This window comes from Bacillus rossius, chromosome 3, assembly GCF_032445375.1.
Source record: "Bacillus rossius redtenbacheri isolate Brsri chromosome 3, Brsri_v3, whole genome shotgun sequence".
In the NCBI taxonomy this organism is placed as follows: domain Eukaryota; kingdom Metazoa; phylum Arthropoda; class Insecta; order Phasmatodea; family Bacillidae; genus Bacillus; species Bacillus rossius.
The window spans coordinates 38,069,555-38,086,998 of NC_086332.1; the positions used below are offsets into that span (position 1 = coordinate 38,069,555).

General features: G+C 40.8%; 1 protein-coding gene across 1 annotated transcript; it reads left to right on the forward strand.

Moving 5' to 3' along the window:
• The first annotated feature begins 53 nt into the window (after nt 1–53).
• LOC134530538 (uncharacterized) lies at nt 54–3,512 on the forward strand. The gene is made up of 2 exons (XM_063365442.1): nt 54–209; nt 1,143–3,512. The coding sequence occupies exon 2, from the start codon at nt 1,545–1,547 to the stop codon at nt 3,216–3,218; it is 1,674 nt and encodes a 557-aa protein (XP_063221512.1). The 5' UTR covers nt 54–209; nt 1,143–1,544; the 3' UTR covers nt 3,219–3,512.
• The last annotated feature ends 13,932 nt before the right edge of the window (nt 3,513–17,444 follow it).

Sequence of the window (17,444 nt, forward strand, 5' to 3'; positions counted from 1 at the left end):
TTGCCTAATCACATGCGCGTCGAGCAGGGTCTCTTTTGGTACCATGAGTCATATCCGGTGACTGCTACGCTTAGTTGAAGAGTTGATGTCTATGTGTGCGGACGTGCTTGTGCTAGAGAGTTCACCGTTCGTGTTCTTCAACATACGTGTTTCTACTAGCTGTTAGGATTGACATATTGTCATGAAATTTCGTACAGCTGTTAAATAAGGTAACTGTTTCATTTCAATGTATATTTTATTGTGAAAAATTATTTAAGTGCCGTAATAAAAAATAACAAACTTAGGAGAAAATGTGTGTTCGAAAGATTAGAAAAAATTTATGGTTTCAAGAGAAGTTTTGAATGTGTGTCGGGCCTTGTCGGGCTGTCGTTTAAACATATTCTTAATACGTTGCCCACTAAGTTTCAATACCAGAAGAGAAATTTCCCGCATGTAGTTGCCATTTTTATTTAACACTTATTTTAAACATTGGTGTGGATTTTTACAATAGTTTTCAGATTAACAAATTTGACTGTTGCCTATCAAAGGATACCGGAAAAACTAATTTTACTTTGGTTTATTATAGCTCTTATATTTGTAATACATTGCCAGCATTATTAAATAAGAAATAATAACATTACAGTCCCTACCAAACGTTTTGCACCGCTAGTAAATTCTAATAAAACTATTAGAGAACTAGGTACAAGTTGCTATTCAATATTTGTGCTTAAATTAATATTATGAGCCAGTTGATTCATCAGTGCTGAGATATGCACGTGTTGGAGACTGGGAATTAGAAAATAAATTGAGGAAAATACCCTATGTGATGCTCCTCTCTTAATTTCGGAGTGGACATATTCCCATCAACATTCACTTTCAAAGTTCTGTGCGTTTACTATTTTCTTTGTCCCAGTCATGCTTCTTATCCAGATATTAATGTGATAGGAAATGTGGTTTTGTTAACACAGATTTATTAAAAATCTTATACATTTATATTTATCGTGATATAGATAAGATTTAAGATATCGGTTTTTAAGTGATTGCCTACATTATACTTATATAAACCGTAAATAAGATTTAGATAATTTTTTAAAATAATATGTAAGTATAAACTTTATTTCATAATTAATTACAGTCATAAATATTAGTTTATTTTGTTTTAGGTTCCGAACAAGGAAAAGGAATTTACGAGAATGTCATTATATGAACTACTCCGGGAATCTCCAAACAGGTGCATTGTTGAAAAGCTTCATTTTATGGAACACAGAGCTGACATAGCAAAGTGCCCAGAAGATGAGAGAAAGTCATTAAGTCGCTTACTCAGGTATTTTAAAGCTGATTTTAAGAAAAGGTGGTCTTTAGCTAATAACAAAGAGTAACGGTTTCTCCAGAACAATGGTAAATGGTTATCGCATACCATTAAGGTGCCCAACTTTTCATCAACTACCTCAGGTCGCGGTCGTCCTACGAAGGACTTCATTGAGTCAAGTGAGAGGACAAAACGCAGGAAAACAGAAGAACTCAGTCAACAGTTCACCCCTGAAGAACTAACATATGCTGCATCAATGAATCACAGAGTTTCAGGAAATTCTGATGCTGCTGATTTAATGAAAAAAATCACTGAGACTCCAACAAGGGCTAGTAAAATTAAAACAAATCTATTGTCAAACAGAAATTCAGTAAAAAAACACAACCCTTCAGAAGCATTGTCTATTTTTGTTCAAGCGGAATTAACAAAACAGCAATATCAAGTAATTTATAGTGCAAACAAAAATGTTTACTCTTGCTATTCACTGCTCACAAAAGCAAAAAAAGAATGTTACCCAAGCAAAGACTCCATTGTCGTTTCTGAAACAAAAGCAGAAGTTAAGTTACAGTCTTTATTGGATCACATCTCTTCAAGGTTATGCAAATACTTAGAAGAAGTGTTACAGGTACTGTCGTCAGAAGAAAAACCAAATTTGGAATTAATCTCAAAATGGGGGTGCGATGGTTCTCAGCAAACACAGTTCAAACAAAAATTTGAAAACATAGCTGATAGTGATGCCAATATTTTTCAAAGCTCATGTGTGCCCATAAAATTAATTGCTAATAACCATACAGAGAAAAAAATTATATGGCAGAACCCAACACCTTCCTCCACAAGATTCTGTAGGCCAATTCGCATCCGTTTTGTACATGAAACTGCAGATGTTACTCTTCATGAAATAAAGTACATTCAGGAACAAATAAAAACATTGAAAGAAACAGAAGTGCCAAGTTTTCATGGAGCTGTGAAGATTCGACACACTTTACTGTTAACAATGGTTGACGGAAAAGTCTGCAATGCTGCAACTGGCACGACATCGACAATGAGGTGTTACATCTGTGGATCTACATCAAAAGATGTTAACAAATTATGTAAGGATTTCACAGAAAACCCCAATACTTTAACGTTTGGACTGTCCCCTCTGCAGACACGGATCAGGTTTTTGGAATCAATTTTGCGTTTGTCATACAGAATACCAATTAGCATTTGGCAAGCAATAAGTAAAGAACAGAAGAGAATTGTTGCGGATACTAAAATGAACATTCAAAAAATGCTTAAAGACGAACTTGGATTATTGGTTGATGTTCCAAAGCAAGGATTTGGAACTACGAATGATGGGAACACATCAAGACGCTTCTTTGCAGAACCAGACACTGCATCACGAATTACTGGCGTGAATGTTGAACTTATTAAAAGTTTAAAAGTAATATTGGAAGCTATTTCAAGTGGGCACCATATTGATGAGACGAAATTTCATAAGTATGCTTATGAAACAGCCAAGCTATATGTGAGCCTCTATAGTTGGCATCCCATGATTCCAACAATGCACAAAGTATTGCTGCACGGAGCTGCAGTTTTTAAAGAAGCTATTCTGCCTATAGGCCAGCTATCAGAAGAAGCTGCTGAGGCTAGGAACAAACATTTCCGGATGTACAGGACGAAGTATTCCCGAAAATTTAACAGAGAAGTGTGCAACAGAGATGTCCTCAATAGGCTGCTGTTAACCAGTGATCCTTTTTTGAGCTGCTCCACACAGAGGCGAAGGAAAACAACTAAGCCATATAGCAGCGAGACTCTGGAGCTTCTTCTGCCAGAGATGGCTGAAATTCGTTCTACCAAAAGAAGCGAAGATGGGTGCGATGAAGAAGCTGAATATAATTACGAGGAAGCAGAGGAGAACCGTAGCTGTAGCTCCGAAGACTCGGATTAACACAGTGCGCGTTCATCGTAAAGACACAAGAAATTACAATGAAGGCTGAGAATAAACTGAACTCATTTTTGTAAATAACTTATCATCTATAAAGACTGGTGTGAATACAGAAGTAAATGTAAAATGAATCAGCAATGTGAATAGCTTTCCACTTAATAGGCTTTGCTTTTATTTTATTGTTGAATCCAGTTGTTCTTTGGTGCACAAGAGCTTCATTTAAGTGTTTTATTGCAAAAATAGTTCACAAAAAGTCGTCTATACTGTTTGACTTCAAATAATCAAAAAAATATTTTTGGCCAGGATTTCGGTACAAATACTCCACTGTGCGCCGCGACGTCATACTGTACGCGTACGCAATACGACTCGATTCGTTGCTCTAACATAACATAGCATGTTATGAGGTATCAGAAGTAACGAGTAACGTAACGATACGATAGTAACGAGTTCTAATTGATATAGTAACGAATACATACGGGTACGCTTTTTTTTCGTTACTTTTACACCTCTAGTTTCTGTTTTACACACATTTACAATTGCATTTTTTTTATGTGTTAGTAGGTGAATATAGTTCGTTCTGGGGCACTGGCTCAAGGCTCGGGAGCCAAAGAGCAACTGCGACCGTCTTAGATTAAGTCACTTCCGGCCATCTTGGATTCCGTCACTTTTGGTGGCCGTCTTGAGTGTGTCACTTCCGGCGGCCATTTTGAATAACCTTGACGTTTGACCCCAGTGGCCATCGTTAATTATGTCATTTCCGGCAGCCATTTTGGATTACAATATTTTGTTTTTCAGAACATTCCACCATTTGGTTTTCCCAGAATATTATGCCATTTTGTTTTCTATAAGATTCAGCATTTTTTCAATCGAACGCCCCATTCCTGTGTGTTGCTCTTTTCGTTACGATTTTATCATCACTGAACACCCCGCTCCTGCATGTTGCACTTTTAATTATGTCCAACATCTTAAAAATATATTTATTAACAAAATAAATAACAATAAAACAATTAATTAGATTATACAAGCATCGTCTTCTGGAGGCAGCCATCTTGTTTAGTAGAGTCCGCCATCTTTATTTCATCTTATGGATACCTCTATTGAGTGTCAGTACCTAAAGTACATCAGAGTATGTAAGTACGAGTTTCTATTCAGTGTTGTTATAAACCTTATATACCAAAAAATCCACAAAATCCACAGTCATTTTGTTTGTGATGGTGGTTGTGACCACCATTTTTTTCTTAAAGACATATATATATAATGTTTATATGCTTAGTCTGAGATATATGTTATCATATATCAAATTAATCATCTCATTGTTGCATATTAAATGGTTTAAATAAAGTAAAAATACTTTTAGGAAAAAAATAATAGGGGCCTTCTTAATAACTTTTCTTTCGTCAAAATTAAATTTCATTATTTACTCCATTCTAGACATCAAAGGACCAGAAAATTTTCAGAGTCCTCACATGAAAATGGATGCTGGAATTGACTTAATCCAAGATGACTGCCGGAAGTGATGTACTCAAGATGGATACTGTGGCTCCTTATCTCCCGAGCCTTGAGCCGGTGCCCCAAAACGAATTATATTCACCTACTAGTGTTAAGAAGTGCATTTGATTTTTTCACCAAAAGATGTCATATGATACAGAAAATAAATTTGTGAGATTTTAATACTTATTTTACTTTTCGAATTTGATTAATTAACTTCGTAAAGCAAGTAAATACTAAATTTATCACTGAAAATCAATTTTTATTATGTATGTTGTTATAATTTATCGAAGATTATCAGTGGCGTAGCGTGCCATCTCGGCGCCTGGGGCGGGAGACCCATTTTGCCGCCCCCATTCTATAGGTGCTTAGTTAAAATTAAATTTCACATGCAATGAGGTACCTTTTATTGAAGTTAAAATAGGATGAGCGGTTTTACAAGCGGATTCTACGGGCCTTATGAGCAGCGAAGTCAGAAATAACTTTGTCAAAATCAATATTAGCAGCCAATTCTTGTTCAATCGACAATATAGCCAAGTTTGATAGTCTAGCGGAGCTCATAGTAGATCTGAGGTAATTTTTTATTAGCTTCAACTTCGAAAAACTTCACTCACAACTTGCAACACTAATCGCCAAAGTCAAATATATACGAATCAAGATGACTATACTTGGAACCGAAATTCCGAGATTCAGTTTTTGAATGAACTGGAGGAGCTCCAGTGGTCCTTTACCACTTATATCTTCCTCTGATTCAGAACAGGCAACAACAACAAACTGCTGAAGACGCTTCCGCTCCATCTGAAACTCGTCCTTGTCGATGTCTTCTAATACATGGGAAAGATCACACTCGAACTTGCTGTCCAAAAGTTTCGCTGGCATAAAAAATCCGAACTTGTCCGATATTTCTTGAATTTTCTGGAATCGAGTCGTCATTTCTTGAATGATCTTGTCGAATGATGCGATAATCTCTCGACGGATTTCCTGTTCGTGAGACAAAGCTGCATCTTCAGAAGATTCATCGCCATGCATGCGTTTTTCCCTGCGAATTCTTCTCGTTTTGAGTTCGATTCCGAGTTTTTCGCAGAGAGTCTTAGCAAAGTCAATTGCTTCTTGCACGAAACGGTCTCTACTTTCCACTAAGAGGGTTTTCAAAGCGCAGAGTTTCTGAGCACACTTATCCACACTTAGTCCTCGTTGCTGCAGGTAAATCTGTGCGTCATCTACTTCAGGTAGCACTGCAGCCCAAAAACCAAGAAAAGTTAGGAAGTTAAATGACTGCATGGCTGTCAGGAGAAGACTGGCTCCCGATCTTGTTTCGGAAGTTTGAGATGAATCTGTTAATTGTTCCAGTACCTCAAGAACTACCTCAAACTTATTTTTAAGCATCTTGACAGCTACATGTCTAGCACTCTAGCGCGTTTCAGTGACTCGTTTTACTGCTTGACCTGTGATGGCAACCAAAGCGTTCCATCGAACAGTTGATGCGGAAAAGAAGGCAAACAGCTTCTCCAGAGTTCCAAAAAACGTCACGGAATCCACTGATTCAGAAGCAGCGTGTACCCCAGCCAAGTTTAGTGAGTGGTTTGTGCATGCAACGAATATAGCTTTCGGATTCAGTGCTTTAATCCGGGCTTGAACTCCATTGTGGATCCCTGACATTGTGGCAGCATTGTCATAAGCCTGTCCTCTCAGATTCTGTATGTCCAGTCCGTCTGATGTTATCTTCGCGATTATATCGTTGCTGAGATCTTCTGCATTTTTTCCTTTTGGTTCGAAGAAGTCAATGAAAGATTCTACCACGGCGACTTTTTCTCCTTCGATATGTACGTATCGCAGAACTTGGCTCATTTGGTCATTGTGGGAGATGTCTGGTGTACTGTCAAAGATTACGCAATAATATTTAGCTTCTTGAATACGACGGATGATGGTGGATCGAACTTGCTGTCCCAGTAAGTTTATAAATTCATTCTGGGTTTCTGGAGGTAGATACGAAACTGAGACTCTTGCTCCCAGCTATATCTTTGTCAGGTGTTCTATTAGAAGAGGGTCGTATTTAGCTAGGAGGTGCACTAACTCCAGAAAGTTCCCGCGATTGCCACTATCATCTCCTCGAATGTCTTCTAGATGTCCTCTGAAGGCCAGATTCTGTTTGGCTAAGAACTGGATAATATTCAGCAACCTGTACAGTACATCCCTCCACTTCTTTTCCTCACTTTCGAAAACTTCTTGTTGTTTCTGAGCGATGGTTGCTTTACAGTTCAGGCGCTTCCAACTCCTTCCATTTCAATAAGCTCTGTTCATGGCCCAGGCTGTTTTCATGGTCTCCTATTCTGGATTTAGCTTCCACCATTTGTTGAATTCTTCTTCAGATGCGAAGTTAGAGCCGGAATTGCCAAACAGCTTGCAAGAAAAACAATACAAGGATTGCTTCAAAGGCAAGTACGCCATCCATGTTCGGAGAACCTTTTCGCCGTTAGATAATGGTTTGTAGAACCACTCTTTGGTTAGTTTTCGGGTACCGCCTTTCGTTGAAGTCCCTGAGCGAACAACATCGGCAAATTTGGAATCGATGTGCTGTACTGAGTCAGATCCGCGACGTACTAGAAGCGTTCTTACTTCGTCGGTCATAGGAGAAGGCCAGCAACCTACATCGTCGAGATTCACATCTTTGATTTCGGCAGGAGCAGAAGGCACGATTTCAATTATGTCTTCTTTGGCAACATTCTTTTTTTCTGCAGGCTTATGACTAGATGCTTGAGGTACTTTTAATGAGTCGACTTCGTCTTGACCCTGCTCTGTGGTGGGACCAGAACTACTTCCAACTGCGACGGCAGGTACGTCTTCTTCTTGTACCTGTAAAATAAGTTATGTATTCCCATGAATATTGGCCGGAGGACACGTTCGAATTTCAAATAAGTATTTTATCTATCACAAAACAAAAGTGGTTTTGGTGACGGCGCGGTTTGCCGGGCTTACAGGAAAATTTACAAACAAAATTGATTTTGTATGGAAGCTACCCTTTTTAGAGTTTCCCGGTAAAAACTGACTGAGTAAGCCATGTTATAGATGTTATTAAAAGATAAAATGACGAGAAATTTGTGAAAAATTGTTGGCGCCATTTTTGAGCTAAATGAAAAATTATGTTTTCTTTGTATGACAGGTACCATAAATAATCAAGTTATCCAAAAACAAAAAAAAATATTCCTAGACTACTACTATATTTACAAAAGTTTGAAGTTTTAAATTCAAGTAGCAGGACAAAATTCAGTCGTAAACTTAAAAAGATGTACCTTAACTCAATATAATTTATGTTAATATACTCCATACTTTTTAAACAATAATCAATGTTCAAACAGCTATTAGAGCAATTTTAAGTGTATTATAAAATAAGATTTAATGAACGAGTGTGATTCCGTACTCGCAGACAAACCTAGGTGAATAGGTTTTGCGAGACTAATGTAAGAAATATTGTAACTTTTCTAAACAATAAATAAATAATAATAATAATAAATAACTGGAGTAATTCTAGGCCATGCATGATTCTAGATGGAGGAATCATATACCTACTTACACTGGAATCACTTCCGCTGCTGCAGGATGCCACCGAAGACGTTAACGTGGCTTTCGAACCAGAACTGTAACTAAAATATTTCAGTAATGCACCTTGAGACTTCTTCGCATCTGCTTCTTTCTTAGCCTTTTTTTTTTTTTTTTTTTGCGGAATTCCGCACCGCTTTCTTTGACTCTTTTCATTTTAAAAAACTAGTTCAAAGATTGGGTAAAGTTCTAAATGTTTAGTTTTAGAAGATTCAACAGTATTTAAAAGATCGAAACACAATCAAAATGACTTTCGTTCCGTATCCTAAACTCTCGCGAAACAAACATACGAGTAAAGCGTGATTGCGTAACGGTACTTCACGATGCACTAAAACAAACAAAGATCAGTACTGTAGCATGTGTGCTACAGCTGCTACCTTATTACTCCTACAATATAGGAGTTTTACTGTGTCCCGGTTTGCGGAAGTTGTTTGGTTTTCCCTGGGTTAAGGTCAAACTTTACAGTACAATGCGTAGTACTAAATTCAATGAGTGCGAAAGAGAGGCTTCGACACGGGCCGACGCGTGAAACAAAAGATTTTGTATGAGTAATTAACATAATAAGGAGTGCCGCTCAACTCGGCTCGCGCGCGCCGGGCGGCGCGGCGTGATGCGATGTTGCCGTTCGTATGTAAACAAACAAACGTTATAAAGAGCTCTGTCAGTGATTTCGCAGTTTTTCTTTTAAATAAATATTAAAAAATAGTTGGTGCCCAAAATTTTAGATAAAAATGGAACATTATTGAGTGTCTGACACATGTAATGAATGAATCATAGATCATATCTCAACCCGCTTCACCGGCGACCCGCCCCCCCGGGCTGCCGCCCGGGGCGGGCCGCCCCCTCCGCCCCACCCACGCTACGCCACTGAAGATTATTGAATCAGTCAATTCACAAACAGTGTAGTTTTTCAAGAGGTTCTTCAATAAAATTATTTTTTGTGTCAAATATTTTGTATTATTATATATGCGTGTGTGTGTGTGTGTGTGTGTGTGCGTGTGGTAGTATGTATGTGTGTGAATTTATTTTCATTTGCACAATAATAAAAGTAAGTAATTGAATTTTGAATAAATATTTCGTGTATATAAAGTGTTTGTTACATGCATAATTTTTCAATGGGCATTTTAGGCACCTACAACTAACTAGTATATAAATACCTATTTGTCATGTAAAATTTAAACATTTTCATAATAATAGGTTTATAATGGTGTAAGTTCAGTGTTTTTCATAGATTTGCGGAAACAAATCAATTTTTATAGCATAAATTTTGTTTTAATTTTAAATACAATTTGGTATTAATTGTATTTTTTTTTGCTGTATTCTTAAAAATATTGAACTTTTCAAATCTGAAATAACTCGCCGGGGATGATAGGTCATGCCCCTGTATCATCTCGGCAAGTCTCACGGGGTGTGGTCCGTGCCGAGATGTATGCGCAGTTGTACCTTCCTCCTTGTTCCGGCGCTCTGTTGGATTTGCCTTAGGGTGGTAGGCAGGCATTGTGTGGAGGTTTTATTTGCAGACCACTGCAGCCTTCCCAGAAACTGGCTGCCGTTATCCTAGAGGATGGACTGGGAGTAACCTCAATGTGGCAACAATTCATGTTTTAGGACATCTGTGAGGATGAAGGCTCGTACTTTCCTGCACGGATAGGAATCCGTCCACCTTGTGAAAAAAATCCGGGACCACTAGTATAAATCTCTTGCCTCTGGACATCCGTGGCTACAGTCCCATTAAATCCAATGCTATGGTTTGGAATGCTATGGTGGGCTTCCATGGTCGCTTCTGTATCTCCTTGTCCTATATTTGGACCTTCTGCAGTTGACAGGTCTCGCACTCGCGCACGTATTCGCATATGTTACAGGTGGCGCCAGGCCAGTGGTAAAAAGCCAGTCGAGTCTGGTCTATGTTGGTGTATCCAATCAGATCGTGGTCATGGAAGAAACTTAACATGCCTTCCCGGGCATCGGGTGATACTTAGGTCTTCCAGTCTGTGGGACTTCAGGGCGGTTGATTCATCTCCATCCCACCAGGTTTCCTGAAGCCCCATGGCCACCTGATGGTGCTATCGGTAGTCTTCTGGTGATGCCCTACCATTCTCTACCATGATGTCGTGCCTGTAAATGGTTGCCGATGGTGCTAACTAGCTTTAACTGAGAAACTCTGTAAGCTAGTTCACAAGTTGCACATAGACTCATCTCTGGGTTTGACTTTACCATGTGGATGACAGAGAGCAGGTGTGAAACTGGCAGAATTCCTCCCCCTAAGGCTGTTGCAGCCACTGGGGCTGCTATATTAACTGTTGAATAATTACTGAATTATAACAATGGTGTTTCTGTCTTACATCCAGAACCGAGGTTCTCAGCAGCATTGTTCTTGGTGTTCGTGACTGGCTTTAAGGCATTATAACTAATATTATTTAAGTGAGGGGGCTCTTGCCTTATATCATAGTAGCACAGGTGCTGGTGATGCACTGCCTTCAATTGAAAAAAAATTGAATAAATCTTGGTCTCACCAAGGTGGCATTTCCCGCATTCAGTTTGACTGATAGCTAACACTACAAAGGGCTTTATATGCGATGGCTACTTCCACAGAGGCGCATCGTGCGAACAAACAAGATCATAACTAACAAAATGACTGAGAAACTAAATCTACCTCTCGAATCTTGATTAACTGTGTTAAATACACTGACTAACTCGCATTGTACTAGGCCTTAAGTTAGTTAATATGCTAGTGGGTTGCACAAATATTGGGCCCCGAAAGTCCTCAGGCCGTATTAAATGAAAAGGAGCCTGTTACACATTTCACCTAACCAATGGCCCTGTAGAGGTGAAGCAAAAACATATTTAGATTAAGTCCAATTACGAGAGGCCTGGACTGCTTCTGCAACCAGGCTAAAATCCATAATAATTATGAACAAAAATAAAAGCATCCTATGGAAGGGCACGATTAATTACATTAAGAAGCTGGTGAGTTTGAGCCAGTCATGAGGGGCTAGCCATGGAGCCGATGAGAAAGTATTACGATAATCTTATACTATTTATCTACCTGAGTGATGACAAAGATTGGGGGGCTCCATAGAGCAGAAATGTGCCTAGCCTCTGTGATGAAACAAGCCAAACTGAGAGAGACCCTGGTTTCCACATGGCCCCAGAGGCCAACTACGCAAGCAAAATTGCCATGCACAAAAGGGGTACATCAAGCCATGTTTTGAGTGTGATCGTGCTAATCCAGAAAGTTGTTATATTTTAGTACACAATTAATGAGGTAAAAACATCGAACATTCCTTGTTTATGTGAAGTAACAACTAACAAGATTGCCGCTCGGGTGGCAATTGATTAGTTGGTGGTGGCATATGTTCGCGTTGCTGCACTAAGTTGCACATGCATCACACTGCACCCATTTGTGTCACTTATTTGGCGATACACACACCCCTGTAAGCAGCGAGATGCAAACCAGCCTGTATGAGCAGAGGGAGCACAGATGGATGTCGTAAACCTTGTGCATTGAGCACTTGGTGCTGTATGTCGGTTGCTGTGTTAGGTGGGTCAGTGTCATTGTGTGTGTCAGCCATTATGTGCATGCATGTCGTGTCTTGGCTCCATTGTCCATCTCTGCGACTGGGAGGCAAGATGTCTTCCCAATGTTTGCAATAGACCATCTTACTCTGCTCCTCTGGTTCGCAGGACAGCAGATCGAATAACTGCAGGAACAATGCCTACTGTATCAGCTTGCCTTTCCTCCTCTGCATAATTTGGAACCAGGTGAGATACTGGTTGTCATTTTAGAGCATGAAGGCTTATCGTTCCATATGGGGATGGTACTTCTTCATCGCCCTCACGATCACAAGGCACTACTGCTTGTTACTATGGTACTGGCATTCCACCTTTCCGTAATTGGCGCTATCATAGTCTACTACCTGTCTGTTACCCCTGCTGGTCAACATGGACCACCCCAAGGGTGCTTGCATCCATCTGCAAATACAAGTGGTGCTCAGGATCTACCTGTTCCAGTGTATGACAGCATGTGAAGGCCTTAACACTGACAAAGACACACTGGGTGGTGGCATCCCACTTGTAGTAGAATTGGGATGACAGCAGGTCGGTCAGCAGTGCTTTCACTTGCGAAAACTCGATGATGTAACATCTTAACAAATGAATGTGTCCTATGAAGCATTGCAGTTTGTGCTGGGGAACATTGTGACATAAATGGGCCAAAGACAGTAGTTCCTCAGGTGGTTCAGGTGCGAGGCCCATGGCATACACATTAAAATATTCGTGATTTCCTACAGGGATGCAAGCAGGTCTCATATCCAACACTGGATCATGTGCCACTTTATGTCCTTTATGTCCGCTTGGCCCACTGACAAACCAGGCCATCTGTTGGTCAATAGGTGCAGCTCTGTATGGTATCATCATAGTGAGTCCAGTAGTGTGAGGCTCGGGGTGACAAACTCGCACTCATGTCAACCAGCACAGCTGTGGGTTGGCTGTTAACCTGCATCGGGATGCAGAGAAAGTGGTTGTAAGGCAGTGGTAGGGGCAACCGCTGGCTCAGGGTTGGTATTGGGCCACCCTTAGCCCACATGATCTGATCATCAGGGTGGGATCTTTAACTATGCACCCTCTGTGGTCCTTTTTGTGATGATTGTACCAGCAGCTTCTGGTGCTGTGATGGTGTGATTGGGTAGTCACTATGCCAGTGGTAGGGCCAGTGAGATGGGTACCCTTTCGGACATGGGGGCAGCCATTTGTGGTGGATTATCATACTGGTTATGCAATGCATAGCATGTGCATGAGTCTGGTGTGCTATACATGGCACATTGTCACCATTGTGGTGGTTGTGGTTAACTTTCACTGTCTTGTTGTGTTAAGGCTGGGTTATTCTGGCTTGAGGTGGGGTTCGGGGTTGTTATTGCTCCTGTCTGGGGTCGATTTCCTCAGCCTCTCGACATAGCCCTTCAATGCGCCAGATCACTGAATGGGCTAGGATGCTGGTGGTGCCGAAGCCGGAATGGGTAGCCTGGACTCTCAACAAAGCCTCTGGACTGCGATGAAACGACATATCCATTTCGCTCACCATAAGGGTCTGTGCTCTGTTCAGTCAGTTTTTACTCGCAAGGGTTTAAGAACTCGCGTGTTAGAAAATATGTAAGGGAAATCTTTATAAGGTGTCTGGGGTAGATAGGTTCCGATGCCACACCTTTTAAAAATTCCTCTCAGTAGCTATGGTTTCCTGTACATAATCTTCCATGGGTGCTGGTTGGCGTAATCTGAAAAACAATGGTAATTAATCTGACAGTAATGTTGCTATGGTCGATAATGCTACTGTCAGCTTCATACAGGCTGATACATACCTGAAAAACTGTGCTTTGTGCCTTTGTTGGCCTCTGTAAAATAGTGATGTGCATTGTGCTACTGATGTGTCCGTGTCGAAATTGTATACGAATGTCTCGTAAATTCCGGCCACAGCATGCCAAATTGGCCTCATAGGCCCTATCAGTGATTGAACATGCATCTCATCTGTTCGCTCGCATGCTCGACCCACACATCAGTCGGTATCCCTGCTTGTGTCAGTCGTACTTTGCACTGTCGTAAGTTGGCGCCTGAGCCTTCAGTGGTAGCCTGCCAAATTCCTACATCATTAATCGGCCTATACTCGACACTGTACGTGGAACAACCCACATACTTGGGTTGGATAGTGACGTGAGTTCTCGGAGTGTGATTTGTGCAATTTGGGCATGGGACTGGCTTTATGTCAAGTAATGTATCTTCTGTGTTGGTGGCTGGGTTCATATTGTTATTTGTGTTGTCTGCAGTGGTTGTAATAGCTCCATGTCACATTTTCTCTTCCATATGGAATCCCATTGATTATGCTCAAAAAATGGACTGACATACACTGTAGATCACTTCATGTTTCCGCAGGATGCTGGCTGCTACAGCCAGTTCGACATCCATATTAATCTGGGCTAGGGGCGTTTTGCACCCCAGAGCTCTTCAACCTGTTCATCATAGACCACATTTTCAGCAATAGAGTATTATTTTTAATCCTCATTCATCAGCTCTGCAGCTAGTCCCCTATGGCTGCCTTGAACTCACCAGCTGTTTAACTTAATTGTTTGTGGCCTCCTGAGGGACGTTTCACTAAATACATAATAATGAATTTTTGATTGATTGCAGGATGCATCCCAGGCCACACATAATGGACTTCAGTCGAAAGACATTTTCAATTTCGTCCGCATGGGGCTACCACGCTACAAATGTGAACAGTGTAACTAACTTTACTTTCATTTAATACAGCGTGAGAACTTTCGTAGCCCACTATTTAGCCAGTGTGGCATTTACATAGTTGAAGGCTCAGAGCCATATAGGATAGTTAATGCATCTTACATAATTATTTGCCCACATACATATCAAGTAGTTTCTTTTGTGTATCTGCAGGCATGCAATATAGAGTTCTTGTTTTTGTAGTGTCGCTACTGGAGGATAGCTATTATAATTAAGTGTTATGTAGTTTATGTATGTTTCGTCAAGTGTGCATCATGACCACTGCCATTGTTTAACCGTGTTATGTCTCACTTTATTTTAATATCAATTAAGAGCATCATTGATGCCTGTATCATTAGTTATAGCTAAGGCCAGAGGGACCTTAACTAACCACTAGAAGCATAAATGTGTCGTTACCTGCCACGATCATGTGACCACTAATACATGCCGCGATGAGTCGAGGCTCCAGACTTGACAGGCCATGTCTCATGCAGTGCATGTACGAGGGTCCTGTTTCAGTAAAGTCAACCATACTTGAGCTACTGTTGTAGTAGTTCAGTTATTAACAACCCTTATTAATATAGCATTCCCGATGGCTACAATAGTCGGGGGTTCTCTGTCGAGCCAACAACTTCTGTCTACCAGCCGCATGGCGACAATAAGCTACGAGAAAGAGTCTCAGCTCGCAAGCCCGTACCTAAAGATATTTGGCGCCCTCATCAACATCATCAAAAAAAGTTCTCGGCAGATGGCGGCAAGTCGTCACTAAGTATTTCTATGTCATTGGACCAGCTAAACTATAAGATGTTTGAAGCGAAAGTTTGACAATATGACAGGGTTTGAACTCCATGATTAAACTGCCGTTGACCGGGGTCTCGGGTTAGAGTTCCGCGGCGAGTCTAAGGGCCGAATTCAGAGAGCTCTTTCGACGGTTATCCATGCACCGAAAGGCTTTTCCATTGAAGCTGCTCGGTAGAGACGTTTTTCAGTGGTTGGTTGACTGCTGGATAAGGAGAGCCAACCACTTGAAAGTGAATGTGGTCTGAAGCTCATTCGAATGCCTGTTCAGTTGAAAATTGGTGGAGCAGTTGATGATTTTAATATATAATTCCCACATAAAAACGTGTTCATGTATGTTTGTAATTGTTTAAAACATTTTTGTCATATGGCAGATATGTAAAATATGTTTTGGAATTAAATATGCCTGTTTAAAGAAATCGTTTCGCCCGCAAAGTGTGCATCAGACACATGTTTTGTAGCGATGGCAGAAGATATGGATGAATTTCCAAATCACATTGACGAGGTTTTTGAATTTTTTGATGATCTTAAAAATGAAAATCCAGTTCCGCGAAGGTATATAAGAAATTTAGCAGACCTGTTTGATTTTTGTCGGGATCAAGAGTTCGAAACACAATTTTTTTTCTCTGAAAGAAACTGCATCTGTTTTTATTGTTTTGTTTTCGATTACGGTTTTGTGCTTTCTCACGAGATAAAAAATAATCGCTTTTTCATTTGGAGAAAACACTATAATTTTAGGCAACGTATCCATCTTAAGAAAATTTCTCAACCTCGTGTAGGGTTACCAGACGTCTGGCAAAAGGAGGACATGTCCTCCTTTTTATGTATTTTTTTGCGTCCGGCCGGATTTTCCAAAATGTCCGGCATTTTTATAAAGTGAGATAATTCCTGCAGTTTCACTCTGGGCAAAGCGCGCGCTGTCCGCAGAGTCATCCCACTAGAAGTAGTACTACGACAGCTTGACAGGTAGCAGCACATGCAGAAGCACGTGTTTTCAATATGCTGTATATGCGTAGTTTGTTTGATTCTTTATACTGAAACTGTATGCCAAAACATTGTAAAATATCGTACTCCATTGTAATTAATTCATGGTTTTTTTTAAAAAATATATATTGTCCTCCTTTTTAGTGAAATGTCCTCCTTTTGCGAGATGAATGTCATCCTTTTTTATTATCAGTGTCTGGTAACCCTAACCCAATCCAAACAAAATATTATTTTCAGTGGGAGAGCAAACAAAATACAATCGAAATGAAATAGGGCGCTTTTCCACACACACTCCAAGTACTTGATATAAGAAAATTTGTGTGCCATGTTGCCAGATCTTCACTGAAAGTGGATGGGAACAAGCTTTCAGCTGGCAGTCATTCGAAAGGCGTTTTTGAAGTATGAGAGGTGGAGAGTCTGCCAGATGAATGAGAGTTGGATGCGCTTTCGAAGGTCAACTCTGAATTCGGGCCTAAAGGGCTGGTGGTGCTTTATGGTGTGTTTTTCCGGGAGGGCGCCAGGTTAGATTGTACGTCTAACCAATAGGGTGGGTCGATCGGCCCCAGCGTGCTTCCATAGACTCGGTGGCTGTATCTTAAGGGTGGTATTAACTGCTAGTAGACAATAGTGACACTCCCTGTTCAACATAAGGTGGCTGGTGCCTAACTACAGATATAATACATACACTGTAACTTGCCGTCGTCCGGGGTCTCGGGCTCGAGTCCCGGTGTGGCTCCTACTGGGAAAAGGCGGTTCTTGATCTGTGTTGTCCGGGTGGGCGCCAGACTAGCTCGTTTCTAGTCGTGAATTTGGGGTCGTGGATGTGTGTGCCCCTGCGTGGCCCACTAGGGCCGGCGGCGGTGTTGTACCTTTTATTCAGAGGAGCGGGTCGTACACAATACAACACTCTACAGAGGTCCCCGGGGGGGGTTTTTACTTGTTATTCCGTGGCGCCGTATTGTTTGTGTTCCGCGTTACGTGGCCTCGGATGCTGTTACGTCTCAGACGTCTCACTGGGTACGCAGGTAACGTAATTTCGTAACACAAAGGCGGGACACAAAATACACTGAATTAAGGGGGCGCGCACAGGTTACGTGG

Coding starts and splice junctions, on each gene's coding strand:
- LOC134530538 (XM_063365442.1), top strand. CDS start 1,545: ATGAATCACAGAGTTTCAGGAAATTCTGATGCTGCTGATTTAATGAAA.